Source organism: Anolis sagrei, chromosome 3, assembly GCF_037176765.1.
Source record: "Anolis sagrei isolate rAnoSag1 chromosome 3, rAnoSag1.mat, whole genome shotgun sequence".
NCBI classification, from domain to species: Eukaryota; Metazoa; Chordata; class Lepidosauria; order Squamata; family Dactyloidae; genus Anolis; species Anolis sagrei.
Window position 1 is genome coordinate 267,964,039 of NC_090023.1, and position 20,117 is coordinate 267,984,155.

The 20,117-nt window shown below is 39.2% G+C and overlaps 1 protein-coding gene across 1 annotated transcript in view; it reads right to left on the minus strand.

Moving 5' to 3' along the window:
* Positions 1-12,052, minus strand: part of LOC132770380 (deoxyribodipyrimidine photo-lyase-like) — a 29,235-nt gene extending 17,183 nt beyond the window's left edge. Inside the window, exons 1-3 of the mRNA XM_067466122.1 lie at positions 11,946-12,052; positions 4,864-5,315; positions 1,396-1,541 (exon numbers count right to left, since the gene is read on the minus strand). Of these exons, the coding sequence (XP_067322223.1) occupies positions 1,396-1,541; positions 4,864-5,197 (480 nt within the window). The 5' untranslated portion in view covers positions 5,198-5,315; positions 11,946-12,052. The remainder of the gene's footprint in view (positions 1-1,395; positions 1,542-4,863; positions 5,316-11,945) is intronic.
* Between the last annotated feature and the right edge of the window lie 8,065 nt (positions 12,053-20,117).

Sequence of the window (20,117 nt, forward strand, 5' to 3'; positions counted from 1 at the left end):
TATCCATCCATCCATCCATTCTTCCCCCCACCACCCATCTTTTCTTCCTTCTATCTATCCATTCTTCCACCACCCATGTTTTCTTCCATCTATCTATCTATTATGCTTGGGCAATCCATGGTTCTAAATGGTTCTAAAGTACTTACAAAACTAAAGTTCTGGTGGTGAAAATTTCAGAACTCTAACAAAACTTTCAAAATTTAATTATTATTTCATTATTGGTTATTTTAATGACCGAACCAATTAGGAACTGCCATTTATTATGAAATTTTGAGAGTTTTGTTAGAGTTCTGAAATTTTCACCACCAGAACTTTAGTACTTTAGAACCATTTAGAACCATGGATTGCCCAAGCCTACTATCTATCTATCTATCTATCTATCTATCTAGCTAGCTAGCTAGCTATCCATCCATCCATCCATCCATGCCATGCATCCATTCTTCCACCCACCACCCATATTGTCTTCCATCCATCCACCCACCTACCCACCCATGCCATACATCCATCCATTCTTCCACCCACCCACCCACCCATCTTTTCTTCCATCTATCTATCTATCTATCTATCTATCTATCTATCTATCTATCTATCTCTATCCATCCACTCATCTTTTCTTCCTTCTATCCATCCATCCACCCATGCCATACATCCATCCATTCTTCCACCCACCACCCATCTTTTCTTCCTTCTATCTATCTATCCAACCATCCATCCATGCCATCCATCCATTCTACCACCCACCCACTCATCTTTTCTTCCTTCCTTCTATCTATCCATCTATCCATCCATCCATGGCATACATACATACATTCTTCCACCCACCCACCCATTTTTCTTCCTTCTATCTATCTATCTATCTATCTATCTATCTATCCATCCATCCATTCTTCCACCACCTATGTTTTCATCTATCTATATCTATATCTATATCTCTATCTATCTATCTATCTATCTATCTATCCATTCATCCATCCACCCATGGAACACATCCATCCATTCTTCCACCCACCACCCATCTTTCCTTCCTTCCTTCCTTCCTTCCTTCCTTCCTCCCTTCCTCCCTTCCATCCACCCACCCACCCACCCACCCACCCATGCCATACATACATCCATTCTTCCACCCACCCACCCATCTTTTCTTCTATCCATCCATGCCATACATCCATCCATTCTTCCACTCACCCACCCATCTTTTCTTCTATCCATCCATCCATCCATCCATCCATCCATGCCATACATCCATCCATTCTTTCACCCACCCATCTTTTCTTCCTTCTATCCATCCATCCACCCATCCACCCATGCCATACATCCATCCATTCTTCCACCCACCCATCTTTTCATCCATCCATCCATTCATCCATCCATCCATCCATCCATCCAGCCATGCCATACCTCGGCCACTTCCTTGAGGCCCTTGAGCATGAAGCCAAAGTGGCGAATGGTGGCCTCCAGGAATCTGGGCACCAGGCAGAAGGCGACGTGCAGCGGGAGGTTCTGCTTCAAGGCCAGGCGCTGGGCGTAGAGGAAGGCCCAGTTGTCTGGGGAGGCAAAGGGACATCAGCTACAATTCTAGGCTCATCCAAGATTTAAACTTTGGCCCTCCAGGTGTTTTGGACTTCAACTCCCACAATTCCTAACAGCCGCTATAAAATACATTATATTATATTATAACCACAGTTCAGGAGACAAGAAGATTGCTCATGGGATGTTGTCCGGATGTGTTGCCATCCTATGGGAGGCTTCTCTCATGTCCCTGCATGGGAAGCTGGGGCTGACAGACAAGAGCTCACCTTTATTAATGACATTTATATGCCAACCCTCTCACTCTGAAGGGGACTCAGAGCGGCTTTCAAGTAAAAAGGAAATACAATATATTATTATATCACAATATTAATATTACATATTACATTGTACTATAACATTATACTGTAATATTATTAGTAATGTTACATTTAATATAAATATATATAATTATAATACTATATTATTAGTAGTAGTAGTATATTGTATTACACTATAATAATATTATAACTATTATATGTGTATACAATATATATTATTATCATAGTACAATATTAATATTATATATTACATTGTACTATAACATTATACTGTAATATTATTAGTAATATTACATGTAATATAAAATATATAATTATATTATATTTTTATTATTATTAGTAGTATATTGCATTACATTATAATATTATCACTATTATATGCATATACAATACAATACATTACATTATTATACTGTAATATAATTAGTAATATCACATTTAATATAAAATATATAATTATAATATTATATTTTTATTATTAGTAGTAGTATATTGCATTACATTATAATATTATCACTATTATATGCATATACAATACAATACAATATATTACATTACATTACATTATATTATATTATATTATAAGCACAGTTCAGGAGACAAGAAGATTGCTCAAGGGATGTTGTCCAGATGTGTTGCAATCCTATGGGAGGCTTCTCTCATGTCCCTGCATGGGAAGCTGGGGCTGAAAGACGAGAGCTCACCCTATCTTGCGGATTCGAACCACCGACCTTCAGTCGGCACAAGGGATGTCGTCCAGATGTGTTGCCATCCTATGGGAGGCTTCTCTCATGTCCCTGCATGGGAAGCTAGGGCTGAAAGATGAGAACTCACCCTATCTTGTGGATTCGAACCACCGACCTTCAGGTCAGCAGTTCAGTCGGCACAAGAGTTTTGTGGATTCGAACCACCGACCTTCAGTCGGCACAAGGGATGTCGTCCAGATGTGTTGCCATCCTATGGGAGGCTTCTCTCATGTCCCTGCATGGGAAGCTGGGGCTGAAAGATGAGAACTTACCCTATCTTGTGGATTCGAACCACCGACCTTCAGGTCAGCAGTTCAGTCGGCACAAGGGTTTTGTGGATTCGAATCACCGACCTTCAGTCGGCACAAGAGATGTCGTGCAGATGTGTTGCCATCCTATGGGAGGCTTCTCTCATGTCCCTGCATGGGAAGCTGGGGCTGACAGATAAGAACTCACCCTATCTTGCGGATTCGAACCACCGACCTTCAGGTCAGCAGTTCAGTCGGCACAAGGGTTTTGTGGATTCGAACCACCGACCTTCAGTCGGCACAAGGGATGTCGTCCAGATGTGTTGCCATCCTATGGGAGGCTTCTCTCATGTCCCTGCATGGGAAGCTGGGGCTGACAGACGAGAGCTCACCTTATCTTGCGGATTTGAACCACCGACCTTCAGTCGGCACAAGGGATGTCGTCCAGATGTGTTGCCATCCTATGGGAGGCTTCTCTCATGTCCCTGCATGGGAAGCTGGGGCTGACAGACGAGAGCTCACCCTTTCTTGCAGATTCGAACCACCGACCTTCAGTCGGCACAAGAGATGTCGTCCAGATGTGTTGCCATCCTATGGGAGGCTTCTCTCACGTCCCTGCATGGGAAGCTGGGGCTGACAGATGAAAACTCACCCTATCTTGCGGATTCGAACCACCGACCTTCAGTCGGCACAAGGGATGTCGTCCAGATGTGTTGCCATCCTATGGGAGGCTTCTCTCATGTCCCTGCATGGGAAGCTGGGGCTGAAAGATGAGAACTCACCCTATCTTGTGGATTCGAACCACCGACCTTCAGGTCAGCAGTTCAGTCGGCACAAGGGTTTTGTGGATTCGAACCACCGACCTTCAGTCGGCACAAGGGATGTCGTCCAGATGTGTTGCCATCCTATGGGAGGCTTCTCTCATGTCCCTGCATGGGAAGCTGGGGCTGACAGACGAGAGCTCACCTTATCTTGCGGATTTGAACCACCGACCTTCAGTCGGCACAAGGGATGTCGTCCAGATGTGTTGCCATCCTATGGGAGGCTTCTCTCATGTCCCTGCATGGGAAGCTGGGGCTGACAGACGAGAGCTCACCCTTTCTTGCAGATTCGAACCACCGACCTTCAGTCGGCACAAGAGATGTCGTCCAGATGTGTTGCCATCCTATGGGAGGCTTCTCTCACGTCCCTGCATGGGAAGCTGGGGCTGACAGATGAAAACTCACCCTATCTTGCGGATTCGAACCACCGACCTTCAGTCGGCACAAGGGATGTCGTCCAGATGTGTTGCCATCCTATGGGAGGCTTCTCTCATGTCCCTGCATGGGAAGCTGGGGCTGAAAGATGAGAACTCACCCTATCTTGTGGATTCGAACCACCGACCTTCAGGTCAGCAGTTCAGTCGGCACAAGGGTTTTGTGGATTCGAACCACCGACCTTCAGTCGGCACAAGGGATGTCGTCCAGATGTGTTGCCATCCTATGGGAGGCTTCTCTCATGTCCCTACATGGGAAGCTGGGGCTGACAGATGAGAACTCACCCTATCTTGTGGATTCGAACCACCAACCTTCAGGTCAGCAGTTCAGTCGGCACAAGGGTTTTGTGGATTCGAATCACCGACCTTCAGTCGGCACAAGAGATGTCGTCCAGATGTGTTGCCATCCTATGGGAGGCTTCTCTCATGTCCCTGCATGGGAAGCTGGAGCTGACAGACGAGAGCTCACCCTATCTTGTGGATTCGAACCACCGACCTTCAGGTCAGCAGTTCAGTCGGCACAAGGGTTTTGTGGATTCGAACCACCGACCTTCAGTCGGCACAAGAGATGTCGTCCAGATGTGTTGCCATCCTATGGGAGGCTTCTCTCACGTCCCTGCATGGGAAGCTGGGGCTGACAGATGAGAACTCACCCTATCTTGTGGATTTGAACCACCGACCTTCAGGTCAGCAGTTCAGTCGGCACAAGGGTTTAACCCATTGTACCACCGTGGCTCCAACTTAAGTCAAGGTGTCACCGTATCTCTTACCTTGCACTCTCTGGTCCCGCGACATCCAGTACAGGATCCCCTCCGCTCCTTCCTTGAGATCGGAGTTTTCCGAAATCATCCGGACCCGTTTCTTGTTATAGTGGAACTCCGCGGCGGAAGGGGCCATCCTGAGGCGGCTCACTTTCACTGCTTCGGTCAAATATGGACCTTTGGCTCCTGCATCGGCCTTCTTCGGCTTCTTCTTCTCTTCCGGGGCTTCTTCTGCTTCTTCGCCGCCGCTTTCCGACGCGACGGATGTCGCTCCGTCTCCTCCTGCCTCGTTCTCAGAGTTTCCCGGGGCCAGCGGCTTCCGCTTCTTCCTCTTCTGCGGCATGGCTGCTGCTACCTCTAACTTTCCTGGGACTCCTATTAAAGTCCGCCGTTCCCAAAAGGAAATGGAACCGAACAAAACACTGGCCAAACTCCGTCCTGGAAGCAGATTGGGAAACCGCCTGGAATTAAGCACAAAAGATCCAATGTCAAAGGCTACCTTGCAAGTCAAGTTCATGTATATTAGTCGACATAGGTTTGGGGACCAAAATTATGGATTTTGACATAACCCGTGGAGGAGGGTCATTCCATCGAGGAAGCCATTGGATTGTCCCAGGATGCATCTATATAAATAAAAATGTAATGTTCGTTTGTGGGATTGACATAACTCAAAAACCACTGGGCGGATTGACACCAAATTTGGACACAAGACACCTCTCAGGCCAATGAGTGACCATCAACACCAAAAAACACAGCAAAAGAGACTTAAAAAGCAAAAAACCCAAAAAATACATTACAACGCATGCGCAAAACCACATATATACACACATGCACAAATACACACACACAAATATGCATATACAGGGTTAGTCAAAATGCATAGGCCAATAAGCCATTCAATTGAATGGCTTATTGGCCTATGCATTTTGACTAACCCTGTATATATACACACAAAACATATATACACAGAAAGTGGAAAGGAAGGAAGGAAAGAAGGAAGAAAGGAAGGAGAGAAAAGGAAAGGAGGGAAGGTGAGAAAAAAGAAAGGTAAAGAAGGAGGGAAGGAGAGAACGAAATAAAAAGTGAAAGAAGGAAGGAAAGAGAGAAGGAACGAAAGAAAGAGGGAAGGAAAGAAGGAGAGAAAGAAATGTAAATAAGGAAGGAGAAAGAAATAAAGTGAAAGAAGGAGGGAAAGAGAGAGGGAAGGAAGGAGAGAAGGAACAAAAGAGAGAAAGAGAGAAGGAAGGAAGGAGAGAAGGAACAAAAGAGAGAAGGAAGGAAGGAGAGAAGGAAAGAAAGAAAGAAATGTAAAGAAGGAAGGAGAAGGAAATAAAGTGAAAGAAAGAGAGAGGGAAGGAAGGAGGGAAGGAAGGAGAAGGAAATAAAGTAAAAGAAGGAGGGAAAGAGAGAGGGAAGGAAGGAGAAGGAAATAAAGTGAAAGAAGGAAGGAAAGAGAGAGGGAAGGAAGGAAGGAGAGAAGGAACAAAAGAGAGAAAGAGGGAAGGGAGGAAGGAGAGAAGGAGGGAGAGAAAGAAGGAGGGAAGGAGAGAAAGAAAGGTAAAGAAGGAAGGAGAAGGAAATAAAGTGAAAGAAGGAAGGAAAGAGAGAGGGAAAGAAGGAAGGAGATAAGGAAAAAAAGAGAGAAAGAGGGAAGGAAGGAAGGAGAGAAGGAGGGAGAGAAAGAAGGAGGGAAGGAGAAAAAGAAAGGTAAAGAAGGAAGGAAGGAGAGAAGGAAATAAGTGAAAGAAGGAAGGAAAGATAGAGGGAGGGAGAGAGGGAGGGAGGGAGGGAAAGAAGGAGAGAAGGAAAGAAAGAACGGTAAGGAAGGAAGGAGAGAAGGAAATAAAAAGTGAAAGAAGGAGAGAAGGAAGGAAAGAGAGAAAGAAGGAGAGAACCAAAGAGAAAAGGAAGGGAGGAAAGAAACAGGTTGAGAAGGAAGAAAGAAGAAGGGAAAGAGAAGGGAAAGAAAAAGAGGGAAGGAAGGAAAGAGGGAGGGAAGGAAGGAGAGAAAGAAAGAAAGGAGAGAAAGAGGGAGGGAAGGTTGGCCACAGCAACGCGTGGCAGGTACAGCTAGTCTATATAAATAAAAATGTAATGTTCGTTTGTGGGATTAACATAACTCAAAAACCACTGGGGGAATTGACACCAAATTTGGACACGATACACCTAACAACCCAATGTATGTCCTCCACTCAAAAAATGATTTTGTCATTTGGGGGTTATAGTTGTTGGGATTTATAGGTCACCTACAATCAAAGAGCATTCTGAACTCGAGCAATGATGGATTGAACCAAAAGTGGCACCCAGGATGCCCATGGCCAACAGAAAGGAATCCCGAAAGAAGAACAATTATATGTTGCATGTTCCAGAGTAGGCAAAACAGACAACCTCTACATCAACACTGCCAAAGAAACTGCAAGAAATACTGTTTACTCACAAGCAGAAAGACATTATATATATTAGAAACGAACACTTTCTCATTACTTTATTTCCCAGATCACCAGATTGGGCCACAGCAATGCCTGGCAGGGGACAGCTAGTTATTATTATTATTTGAAACACAACAAGATGAGTCCAAAGCAAATAGGATCACTCTGCTAGCTAGCTTTCTTTCTCATCAACTTTCCTGTGCTATGTATGGAGGGGGAGGGAGAACACAACAAGATGAGTGGTGTGCCTCTTCATTCCCAAGTGTCTAGGACTGTGTGATGTATTGGCAAATAATGTGTGCAGATCCCAGTAAGACGGTCTTCTGCAGCTGGCATATGGTAATTTTGTCAGCACCAATTGTGTTTAAGTGCAGGCCAAGGTCTTTAGGCACTGCACCCAGTGTGCCGATCACCACTGGGACCCCCTTGACTGGCTTGTGCCAGAGTCTTTGCAGTTCGATCTTTAAATCCTCATATCATGTCAGCTTTTCCAGTTGTTTCTCTTCAATCCTGCTATCACCTGGGATTGCAACATCGACAATCCATACTTTGTTTTTTAACACGATTGTGAGGTCAGGAGTATTGTGCTCTAGAACTCTATCTGTCTGAATTCGGAAGTCCCAGAGGAGTTTGACGTGTTCATTCTCTGTAACTTTTTCCGGCTTGTGATCCCACCAGTTCTTTGTTGCAGGCAGATGGTCTTTGTGGCACAAGTTCCAATGGATCATCTGAGCAACGGTGTTGTGCCTCTGCTTGCAATCTGTCTGTACGATCTTCTTACAGCAGCTGAGGATGTGATCTATTGTTCCATCTGCTTCCTTGCAAGGTCGACACTTGGGTTCTGTTGTCAACTTTTCAATTCTGGCTTTGTTGACATTGGTTCTAATGGCTTGTTCTTGGGCTGCCAGAATCTTTGTCGCAGGCAGATGGTATTTGTGGCACAAGTTCCAATGGATCATCCGAGCAACGGTGTTATGCCTCTGCTTGTATTATTATTATTATTATTATTATTATTATTATTATTATTGGTTCACAAGGTATGTATCCTCCTCAGCCAAAGACTGTTGGTGCCTCACCAAACTACAAATCCCAGCAATCCATGCCTGTGGAATGATGGGATTTGTAGTTTGGTGAGGCACCAGCACTCATAAAGGCCTTCTGGTTTAGTTTATTCGATGCTTGTGGTTTCAGAAGGTCTTTAGATCCGTCATAAAGGCCTTCTGAAACCACAACTCCCAGGATTCAATAGCATTGAGCCATGGAAGTTAAAGTGGTGTCAAACTGCATTAATTCTGCAGTGTAGACACACCCTTTATGGATCCTACATCTACGGGCTTATTCTTGCAACAATAAGGCTCATTCTAAATTCACAACCAATTGTCTATTTGTTTATTTTTAATGGGCAGTCATTAGAAAACATTTCCACACAGCCCTGTATCCCAGCATACTCACATTATCTGAGTATGGACTCAGATAACCCAGTTCAAAGCAGATATTGTGGGATTTTTTTTGCCTTGATATTCTGGGATATCGAGCTCTGTGGAAGGGCCCTGAGCAAACTTTAACTAGGTTCAGTTGGCTATTAGGTTTTGCACAGATTCGCCAAGAACTTGGAAACAAACTGAACAGAGGCTCTGTGTCTCTCGCTCACCCTGGGAGAAAAGCAGCACACAAATGCCACGAATAAATAAATAAATGGGATGCAATAAAAGTACACTCTGCACATGCCCTGCAGCGCTTGCTCCTTTGCCCACTTCACATTCCTCTGGAGCGGATTCCAGGTATTCCAAACCAAAGGAGAGGCTGGTAATTAATCCGTGCCTTACGAATGCTCATTAAAGGTCTTACTCATGCATTGCTGCAGGGTATAATTCTCTTTTTCTCCTGGCATGTGTTGCATAAAGAGCAACACCTCTTACACAAGAGCAAACAGGTGGCTCAAAGGAAGGTTTGCAAGCATAAATTAGAGGAGATGAAAGTGGGTGGTCTCTCATCTCCTCCCCTACATGGCCAAAGGGGTAGACTACAACTCCCATCATTCCTGGTGGCGAGGAATGCTGGGAACTACAGTTCAATATAATCATCATCATCATCACCTAAACAAGGTATGGGCAAACTTGGGTCCTCCAGGTGTTCTGGACTTCAACTCCCACAATGCCTAACAGCTGATAGGAATTTTGGCTCATTTATACAAAAATTATTATTATATTACTAGCTGTCCCCTGCCACGCATTGCTGTGGCCCAATCTGTGTGTATGTTTTGTGTGTGTATATATGTGTATATATGTGTGTTTGCATATATATATATATATATATATATATATATGCATATATATGTGTGTGTGTGTGTGTGTGTATGTGTTTGTGTATATATATATGTGCATTTGTGTGTTTATATGTGTACATGTATATTGTGTATATGTGTGTATATATGTGTGTTTGCGTATATATATGTGTGCATATATTTGTGTGTTTATATGTGTACATGCATATTGTTTATACGTTTGTATATATGTGTGTTTGCGTATATATATGTGGGTGTATATATGTGTGTATTTGTGTGGTTATATGTGTACATACATATTGTGTATACGTGTCTATATATGTGTGTTTGCGTATATATATGTGAGTGTATATATGTGTGTATATATTTGTGTATTTATATATGTACATGCATATTGTGTATATTTGTGTGTCTGCGTATATATATATGTGGGTGTATATATGTGTGCATATATATATGTGTGCATATATTTGTGTGTTTATATGTGTACATGCATATTGTGTATATGTGTGTATATATGTGTGTTTGTGTATATATATGTGGGTGTACATATGTGTGTGTATATATATGTGTGCATATATTTATGTATTTGTGTTTATATGTGTACATACATATTGTGTATACGTGTGTATATATGTGTGTTTGCGTATATATATGTGAGTGTATATGTGTGTATATATTTGTGCATTTATATGTGTACATGCATAATGTGTATATTTGTGTGCTTGCGTATATATATGTGGGTGTACATATGTGTGTGTATATATGTGTGCATATATTTGTGTATTTGTGTTTATATGTGTACATACATATTGTGTATACGTGTGTATATATGTGTGTTTGCGTATATATATGTGAGTGTATATATGTGTGTATATATTTGTGCATTTATATGTGTACATGCATAATGTGTATATTTGTGTGCTTGCGTATATATATGTGGGTGTACATATGTGTGTGTATATATGTGTGCATATATGTGTGTTTTGTGTGTTTATATGTGTACATACATATTGTGTATACGTGTGTATATATGTGTGTTTGCGTATATATATATGTGGGTGTATATATGTGTGCGTATATATATGTGTGCATATATTTGTGTGTTTATATTTGTACATGCATAATGTATATATTTGTGTATATATGTGTGTTTGCGTATATATATGTGGGTGTATATATGTGTGTATTTGTGTACCTGCATATTGTGTATGTGTATATATGTGTGTTTGTGTATATATGTGGGTGTATATATGTGTGCGTATATATATATGTGTGCATATATTTGTGTGTTTATATGTGTACATGCATATTGTGTATACGTGTGTATATATGTGTGTTTGCGTATATATATGTGGGTGTATATATGTGTGTATATATTTGTGTATTTATATGTGTACATGCATATTGTGTATATGTGTGTGCTGGTCTATATGCATATCTGTGTGTATATATGTATGTGGATATGTATATGTGTGTGCATGTGTATATGTGTGTGCATGTGTATATGTATATATGTATGTGTGTATATGTGTGTGTTATATATATATACATGTGTGTATGAATGTGTGCATGTGCATATGCATACGAGTGTATGTGTGTATGTATATATGGTGTATTTTTGGGGATTTTAAGTCCATTCCACTGGGATTTTGTGCGTGTGTTTATGGGTGATGGACACTCATTGGACTGTTAGGTGTGTTGTGTCCAAATTTCGTGTCAATTCGTCCAGTGGTTTTTGAGTTATGTTAATCCCACCAACGAACATTACATTTTTATTTATATAGATATAATAATAATAATTAATTAGTAATAATTAGAAGGTTCAAAAGAGATCTGCTGTTATTTTTATTTATATAGAAATAATAATAATAATTAATTAGTAATCATTAGGAGGTTCAAAAGAGATCTGCTGTTGATCATTATTTCCAGGGTCTCCCCCCCCCCCCCCCGCTTCCCCTGCTTATCTTTTTGGATTTCCCCCCTGAGTCTTAATGGCCTTTAACTGGGAATTAACTAGCACAACCTGGGGATTAACTGGCACAACCTGGGGATCACAACCAGACACAGTGAAGACACCTGCCCTGGTGCTTTGCTACTCTGCTGCTGAGTACGCAGGCCCACTGTGGAACCTCAACAGACAGACCCCTCAAGGCTGCATCCACACTGTGGAATGAATGCAGTTTGAAACCGCTTTAAATGCCATGGCTCAGTTCTAAGGGATGTGTGGCTTGGTGAGAAATCTCAAGGCCTAGCAAAGCTGATCTGCCCTTTCCCCCCTTCCCTACCCTGGAGCCATGGCAGCCAAAGCGGCATCAAACTGCATCAATTCCCCAGTGTGGCTCCCCTTGGCTCCCCTCCCACCTGGAGCCCCTTACCTGCCCGGAGAGCCCTTCCTTTGGGCCAGTTCAAAGTTACACAATGCAAGGGGCGTGGCCTGGGAGGGAAAGGGGAGGAGCCTGTTTTTTTCTGAATGGACAGCCAGTAGAGCGGATGGAACGTTGAGACGCTGGGTGACGTCATTTGTTTTCCCTCCCCGGAAACTCTCCGGCTCGTCCCGCCTCCTTCCCGCCTCGCCAGCCAATAGGAGCGGAGCAATGGGCACGCTGGAGGTGCCACTCAAAGGCCCAGGATGGGTTGTTTTTTTTTTGCAATGGAGAGAATGTACTCAGGAGGCCAAAAAGGAAGGAGACAATACTGTACACTGCTGAATGAATGAGATTGGACATTATAGAAATGTGGTTTAATATAGTATCTTTTATAGAAATATTTTATTTATTCATTATTTATTTATTTATCCATTCAGAGACTCACAATTCAAAAAAAAACATTGCAGTACAACTTAAAATGGACTAATATACAATAATAAAACACAATTAAATATCACAATATATCACAATTAGAAAACATTGCAGTACAACTTAAAATGGACTAATATACAATAATAAAACACAATTAAATATCACAATATATCACAATTAGAAAACATTGCAGTACAACTTAAAATGGACTAATATATAATAAACATAATTCAATATATCACAATATATTACAATAATAAAACACAAATATATCACTATATCACAATTATAAACATTGCAGTACAACTTAAAATGGAATAATATACAATAATAAAACACAATTAAATATATCACAGTTAAAAACATTGCAGTACAGCTTAAAATGGACTAATATACAACATTAAAAGAATTAAATATATCAAATGGACTAATATACAATAATAAAACACAATTAAATATATCACAATATATCACAATTAAAAAACATTGCAGTACAACTTAGAATGGACTAATATACAATAACAAAACACAAATATATCACAATATAACAAAAACATTGTAGTACAACTTAAAATGGACTAATATACAACATTAAAAGAATTAAATATATCACAGTTAAAAACATTGCAGTACAACTTAAAATGGACTGATATGCAATAATAAAACACAAATATATCACAATTAAAAAACATTGCAGTACAACTTAAAATGGACTAATATATAATAAACATAATTAAATATATCACAATATATCACAAAAACATTGCAGTACAACTTAAAATGGACTAATATACAACATTAAAAGAATTAAATATATCACAGTTAAAAACATTGCAATACAACTTAAAATGGACTAATATACAATAATAAAACACAAATATATCACAATATATCACAATTAAAAAACATTGCAGTACAACTTAAAATGGACTAATATACAATAATAAACACAATTCAATATATCACAATTAAAAACATTGCAATACATCTTTAAATGGACTAATATACAATAATAAAACAATTAAATATATCACAATTAAAACATTGCAGTACAACTTAAAATTTTAAAATGGACTAATATACAATAAAACACAAATATCTCAATATATCACAATTAAACAACATTGCAGTACAACTTAAAATGGACTAATATACAATAATAAAACACAAATATATCACAATATATCACAATTAGAAAACATTGCAATACAACTTAAAATGGACTAATATACAATAATAAAACACAAATATATCACAATATATCACAAAAATCATTGCAGTACAACTTAAAATGGACTAATATACAACATTAAAAGAATTAAATATATCAAATGGACTAATATACAATAATAAAACACAATTAAATATATCACAATATATCACAATTAAAAACATTGCAGTACAACTTAAAATGGACTAATATACAATAATAAAACACAATTAAATATATCACAATATATCACAATTAGAAAACATTGCAGTACAACTTAAAATGTACTAATATACAACATTAAAAGAATTAAATATATCACAGTTAAAACATTGCAGTACAACTTAAAATGGACTAATATACAATAATAAAACACAATTAAATATATCACAATATGTCACAATTAGAAAACATTGCAGTGCAACTTAAAATGGACTAATATACAACATTAAAAGAATTAAATATATCACAATTAAAACATTGCAGTACAACTTAATGGACTAATATACAATAATAAAACACAATTAAATATATCACAATATGTCACAATTAGAAAACATTGCAGTACAACTTAAAATAGACTAATATACAATAATAAAACAATTAAATATATCACGGTTAAACATTACAGTACAACTTAAAATGTACTAATATACAATAATAAAACAAATATATCACAATCAAAAACATTGCAGTACAACTTAAAATGTACTAATATATAATAATAAAACAATTAAATATATCACAGTTAGAAACATTGCAGTACAACTTAATGGACTAATATACAATAATAAAACACAATTAAATATATCCCAATATATCACAATTAGAAAACATTGCAGTACAACTTAAAATGTACTAATATACAATAATAAACACAATTAAATATATCCCAATATATCACAATTAGAAAACATTGCAGTACAACTTAGAATGGACTAATATACAATAATAAAACACAATTCAATATATCACAATTAAAAACATTGCAGTACAACTTTAAATGGACTAATATACAATAAACACAATTAAATATATCCCAATATATCAAAATTAAAAACATTGAAGTACAACTTAAAATGGACTAATATACAATAATAAAACACAAATATATCACAATATAACAAAAACATTGCAGTACAACTTAGAATGGACTAATATACAATGATAAAACACAATTAAATATATCACAGTTAAAACATTGCAATACAACTTAAAATGGACTAATATACAATAATAAAATACAAATATATCACAATATTTCATTGTTAAAACATTGCAATACAACTTAAAATGGACTAATATGCAATAATAAAACAAATATTTCACAATATATCACTATCACAATATATCACAAAGATTGCAGTACAACTTAAAATGGACTAATATACAATAAACATAATTAAATATATCACAATATATCACAATTTAAAAACATTGCAGTACAACTTAAAATGGACTAATATACAATAATAAAACACAATTCAATATATCACAATATGTCACAATTAGAAAACATTGCAGTACAACTTACAATGTACTAATATACAACAATAAAACACAATTAAATATATCACAATATATAACAATTAAAAACATTGCAGTACAACTTAAACTGGACTAATATACAATAATAAAACACAATTAAATATATCCCAATATATCCCAATTAGAAAACATTGCAATACAACTTTAAATGGACTTAATATACAATAATAAAACAATTAAATATATCACAGTTAGAAACATTGCAGTACAACTTAATGGACTAATATACAATAATAAAACACAAATATATCACAATATGTCACAATTAGAAACATTGCAGTACAACTTAAAATGGACTAATATACAATAATAAAACACAATTAAATATATCACAATATATCACAATTAGAAAACATTGCAATACAACTTAAAATGGACTAATATACAATAATAAAACAAATATATCACAGTTAAAAACATTGCAGTACAACTTTAAATGGACTAATACACAACATTAAAAATTAAATATATCACAGTTAAAAACATTGCAATACAACTTAAAATATACTAATATACAATAATAAGCACAATTAAATATATCCCAATATATCACAATTAGAAAACATTGCAGTACAACTTAAAATGGACTAATATAGAATAATAAAACAATTAAATATATCACAACATATCACAATATAAAAAACATTGCAGTACAAGTTAAAATGGACTAATATCTATGTATATAATAAAGGTGAAAGTTTGTATGCGGCGGACAAAAGTGTGGCGGTGCGACGGGAGGAGTATGTGCCAGCGTTTTGATTGGCCAGCCTGAAAGTTCCAACATTCTGATTGGCTGCCCCAGTGGTGCTATTTGCATATGGTCTCTGATTGGCCAGCTTCAATAGGAGCCCCTGGTGGAGAAAAGAGTTCATGGCAGAAACGGGGACATGAGAAGGAAATTTGCATATGGTCTCTGATTGGCCAGCCTCAATTCCAAGATTCCGAGATGACAAACAGAGGAAAGGAAAGGCCAGAGGGGGCTGAGTCAGACAATTACCAATACAGACCAGACTTGGCACACAGAGCCCCCATGACCCACTCGACATCCTACTGTAGTTTGGAGGAGGATGAACCATGGATGATGGGACTTGCAGTACCATCACTCACATTCTGAGACCGCTGTTAACCTCATCCAATGACTGATCAGGACCAAACTTGGCACATAGACCTCTCATGACCCACTTTACGTCTTGGTGTGGTTTGGCCGGGGATGGACCATGGATTATGGGACTTGCAGTACCTTTGCTCAATTCTTGAGACCACTGCAACCCTCATCCAATGACTGATCAAGACCAAACTTGGCACACAGAGTCCCCATGACCCACTCTACATCCTGGTGCACTTTCGAGGAGGACAGACCATGGATGATGGGACTTCAAGTACCTCCACTCCCTTCCCAAGACTGCTGCAACCCTTACTAATGTCCGATCAAGACCAAACTTGGCACACAGAGCCACCTTGACCCACTCTACATCCCAATGCTGTTTGGAGAAGGATGGACGATGGATGATGGGACTTCCAGTGCAGTTCAGGGCAGGATGGGCCACTAATGATGGGATTTGCAGTACCTTCACCCGATTCACTTCCCACAGAACATTGTAGCCCTTACAAATCACAGACCAGGCCCAAACTTGGCACACAGAGTACTCATGGCCCAGTCTACATCCTGATGCAGTTCTAAGGGGGATGGACCATGGATGATGGGATTTGCAGTATCTTTACTCACTTACTGAAACCACTGCGACCCTCATCCAATGACCAATCAAGGCCAAATTGGCACACAAAGCCCCCATAACCCACTCTACATCCTGGTGCACTTTCGAGGAGGATGGACCATGGATGATGGGACTTCAAGTACCTCTGTAGGGGACCCCCTGCTTGGGGTCCTTGCTGAGTCCGTCACAGAGGGCAGCAAAATGAAGAGAGTCTAGTCTCCAGAGGTAAAGCAGAAGTCTCTTTATTTCAAGTGTGGCCACACAGGGAGAAACAGCAAGACAAACCAGTGTCTTCAAAAAAGGCTGTCTCTGATATTTGGATATTTCAGTCACCTTATATACATGTCTTTTCACTGTGTCATAGGCACACTCCTCTCTTATCGGATCAACCATTCAAAAACATGTTTTTCTCATATTTTGCCACTTCAGTGTCTTTCACTGCTAACCTTCTACAAACTACGTAAACACACACATTATTGTTACAGATAAGCATTTTGGGTGTTAACCCACCCTGAGTACTCCCTAGGCGAACTTGACAATACAGTATCTTGTGTCTTCCAGATTCATTATCTCCTCTTAGCTTTTGGTCTTCTGCAGGCCAGAGGAGAGGGACAAGCCTCTCTTTAGGTTTGCATTTCAGCACTTAAACACTTCTAAGTTCTGTTAACCCTTTCACTCCTTCCTTTTCTTTTTGCGAAAGCTGATCATACAGAAGCTGAAGCAAGATCAATATCTAGTTATAACATTTTTACGATATCCTGGCATTTGGGAACCGCACTTGTGGTGAACTTATAACACATCTTCATGATGATGGGAAAACACATCACAATTATAAAAAATACAATAATCAACAGGACAATACCCAGGAACAATCCCTTTAGCCATCCGAAATCTGGTAACCCTGAGGTTAGCCAATTCCACCAACTTTCACCTGTTGGGGAGTAGATAGATTGTACCATAGCAACAATCTTCTCACAGGTAGGGTAATGTCCTAAATGTGTACTAACTGCAACTGTAGTATTTAGAGTCACACAAGTTTCTTCTTGGCACAGGTATGGCATCAGGATGCTACAGCCTAAGTCATAGAATCATATCAGAATCACATCAAGGAGAGCTCTCGTGCACACACACATTCATTCATACTCATGCACACACAGGCCTCCTCCGGCGAAGATGATCAGTCTTTTCCGAGGAAGCGTGGACGCTCTGTTGCTGCAGTTCAGGAAGCATGGAGATTGTCAGGGGTCCCCTGCATTTATAGGCCAAAATCCATTTTTCTTCATTTCAACAGTCAGGTTTCTCTGTCCTCTTATTAAAGGACACTATGTCTTTGTTCTCTCCAAAGTTCAAGACATTCGCATTCCAGGCCTCATGACTTATGGGGTACCTCCTGCACATATCCTGCACTCCTTACATGCTCGGCCGCACACCTCATTGTCCATTGTTGTTCAGTTATGCCTTACTGCCTCCTCGCTTCGACTGCCAAGTTCGTCCCATATCATAACTCCACGTTGGTTTTTCTTCAGGCCTGTTTCTTCTCTTTTCCATGCATTCAAACATTCATTCCTCACATATTCCTCCCCTTGATACATAAATGCTAATTTATTGTATCACATACATGATCCATACATGATAAGCAATTCAGTGTTGGTTATACTTATAATCAAACTAGATTAAGTGTAGAGTATATATGTTTAGGTTAATATTGAACTTGTATGATTAATCAAACATCATAGTTCATAATTGTGGTTCTAAACACGTTAACTTGTTTTCAAATATAGATAATCGATTTGTCAATCCTGTCATTCGTCTAAGAGGCCATAAGATCCAAATGATTAGCAGCAATATAAGTATCCCTATACATACTATTGGATGTATCCTGTGAAGATATCATACCAGTGGTGTTCTGTTTGTGTTTCCCCATCAGACCAATATAAATCATTAGGTGATATAGCACATAGGCATTACATTCCATTGTCATATACCATGGTTTTGCGCTTTAGCTTTTGTAACCTGCAGATTGCATCTGCCATTTCCAATGCACATGGTTCAACTTGTTTTACTGTTAAAGGACATACATATCCCATTTCTCATTTATTGCATCTATCAATATCAATTGTTTCATTCAAATTTGTATATTTGGACCTTGTGCATATGGTTTTCTTGGATAACAAATATGGAACCCAGAACCATTTCCCCACATGCATAGGCATAGGAACTATATCACAAACCAAATTTTCTTCAATATTGACCATTTTTCCCAAGGTTTCCAGTTCCAATCTTAGTATATCATCTTCCCAAGAACATTTGACAAGCTTACTTCATCCTTTATAATCTGTTCTTAACCAATAATGTAATTTTGTTAATTCTAGGAAGACTTCTGAGTGTCCTCCCATTATTAACATCAACATTTTTCTCTCCAATCTCTCAAATTTATTTCCATAGTCAAACAACTCATAGACTTACTTATTTGTTGTAAGGTTTCATTTTTAGCTTTCATTAAAGCAACCAAGGATGATTCAGCTGGTCAAATATACTTAATTGCAATCCGGCAGTAATCCCATGAGTCCTGAATGTTCCCACAAACATTTGCTGGGGGACATGAGAGAAGCCTCCTCGCAGGATTGCAAGACATCTGGGCGTCCCCTGGGCAACGTCTTCGTAGACAGCCGATTCTCTCAACCCAGAAGCAACCAGAGACGACCAGGATTACCACCTCACCCGCCTCATAGGAAACCTGCTACAAAACAGGAGCTTCTTTGTTGAGTTCCAGGGCCAGAGAAGCAGATGGCGGAAACAGAAGAACGGCCTGCCTCAGGGGAGCGTGCTTGCTCCATCCATGTTCAACATTTACACAAATGACCAGCCACTGCCAGAAGGGACAGAGAGCTTCATCTATGCTGATGATCGTGCCATTACTGCTCAAGCAGGGAGCTTTGAGATGGTAGAGCAGAAGCTCTCCGAAGCTCTAGGTGCTCTTACTGCCTATTACAGGGAAAACCAACTGATCCCTAATCCATCTAAAACACAGACATGCGCCTTTCACCTTAAGAACAGACAAGCTTCCCGAGCTCTGAGGATTAGCTGGGAAGGAATCCCACTGGAGCATTGCAGCACACCCAAATACCTGGGAGTCACTTTGGACCGTGCTCTAACCTACAAGAAGCACTGCTTGAACATCAAACAAAAAGTGGGTGCTAGAAACAACATCATACGAAAGCTGACTGGCACAACCTGGGGATCACAACCAGACACAGTGAAGACATCTGCCCTTGC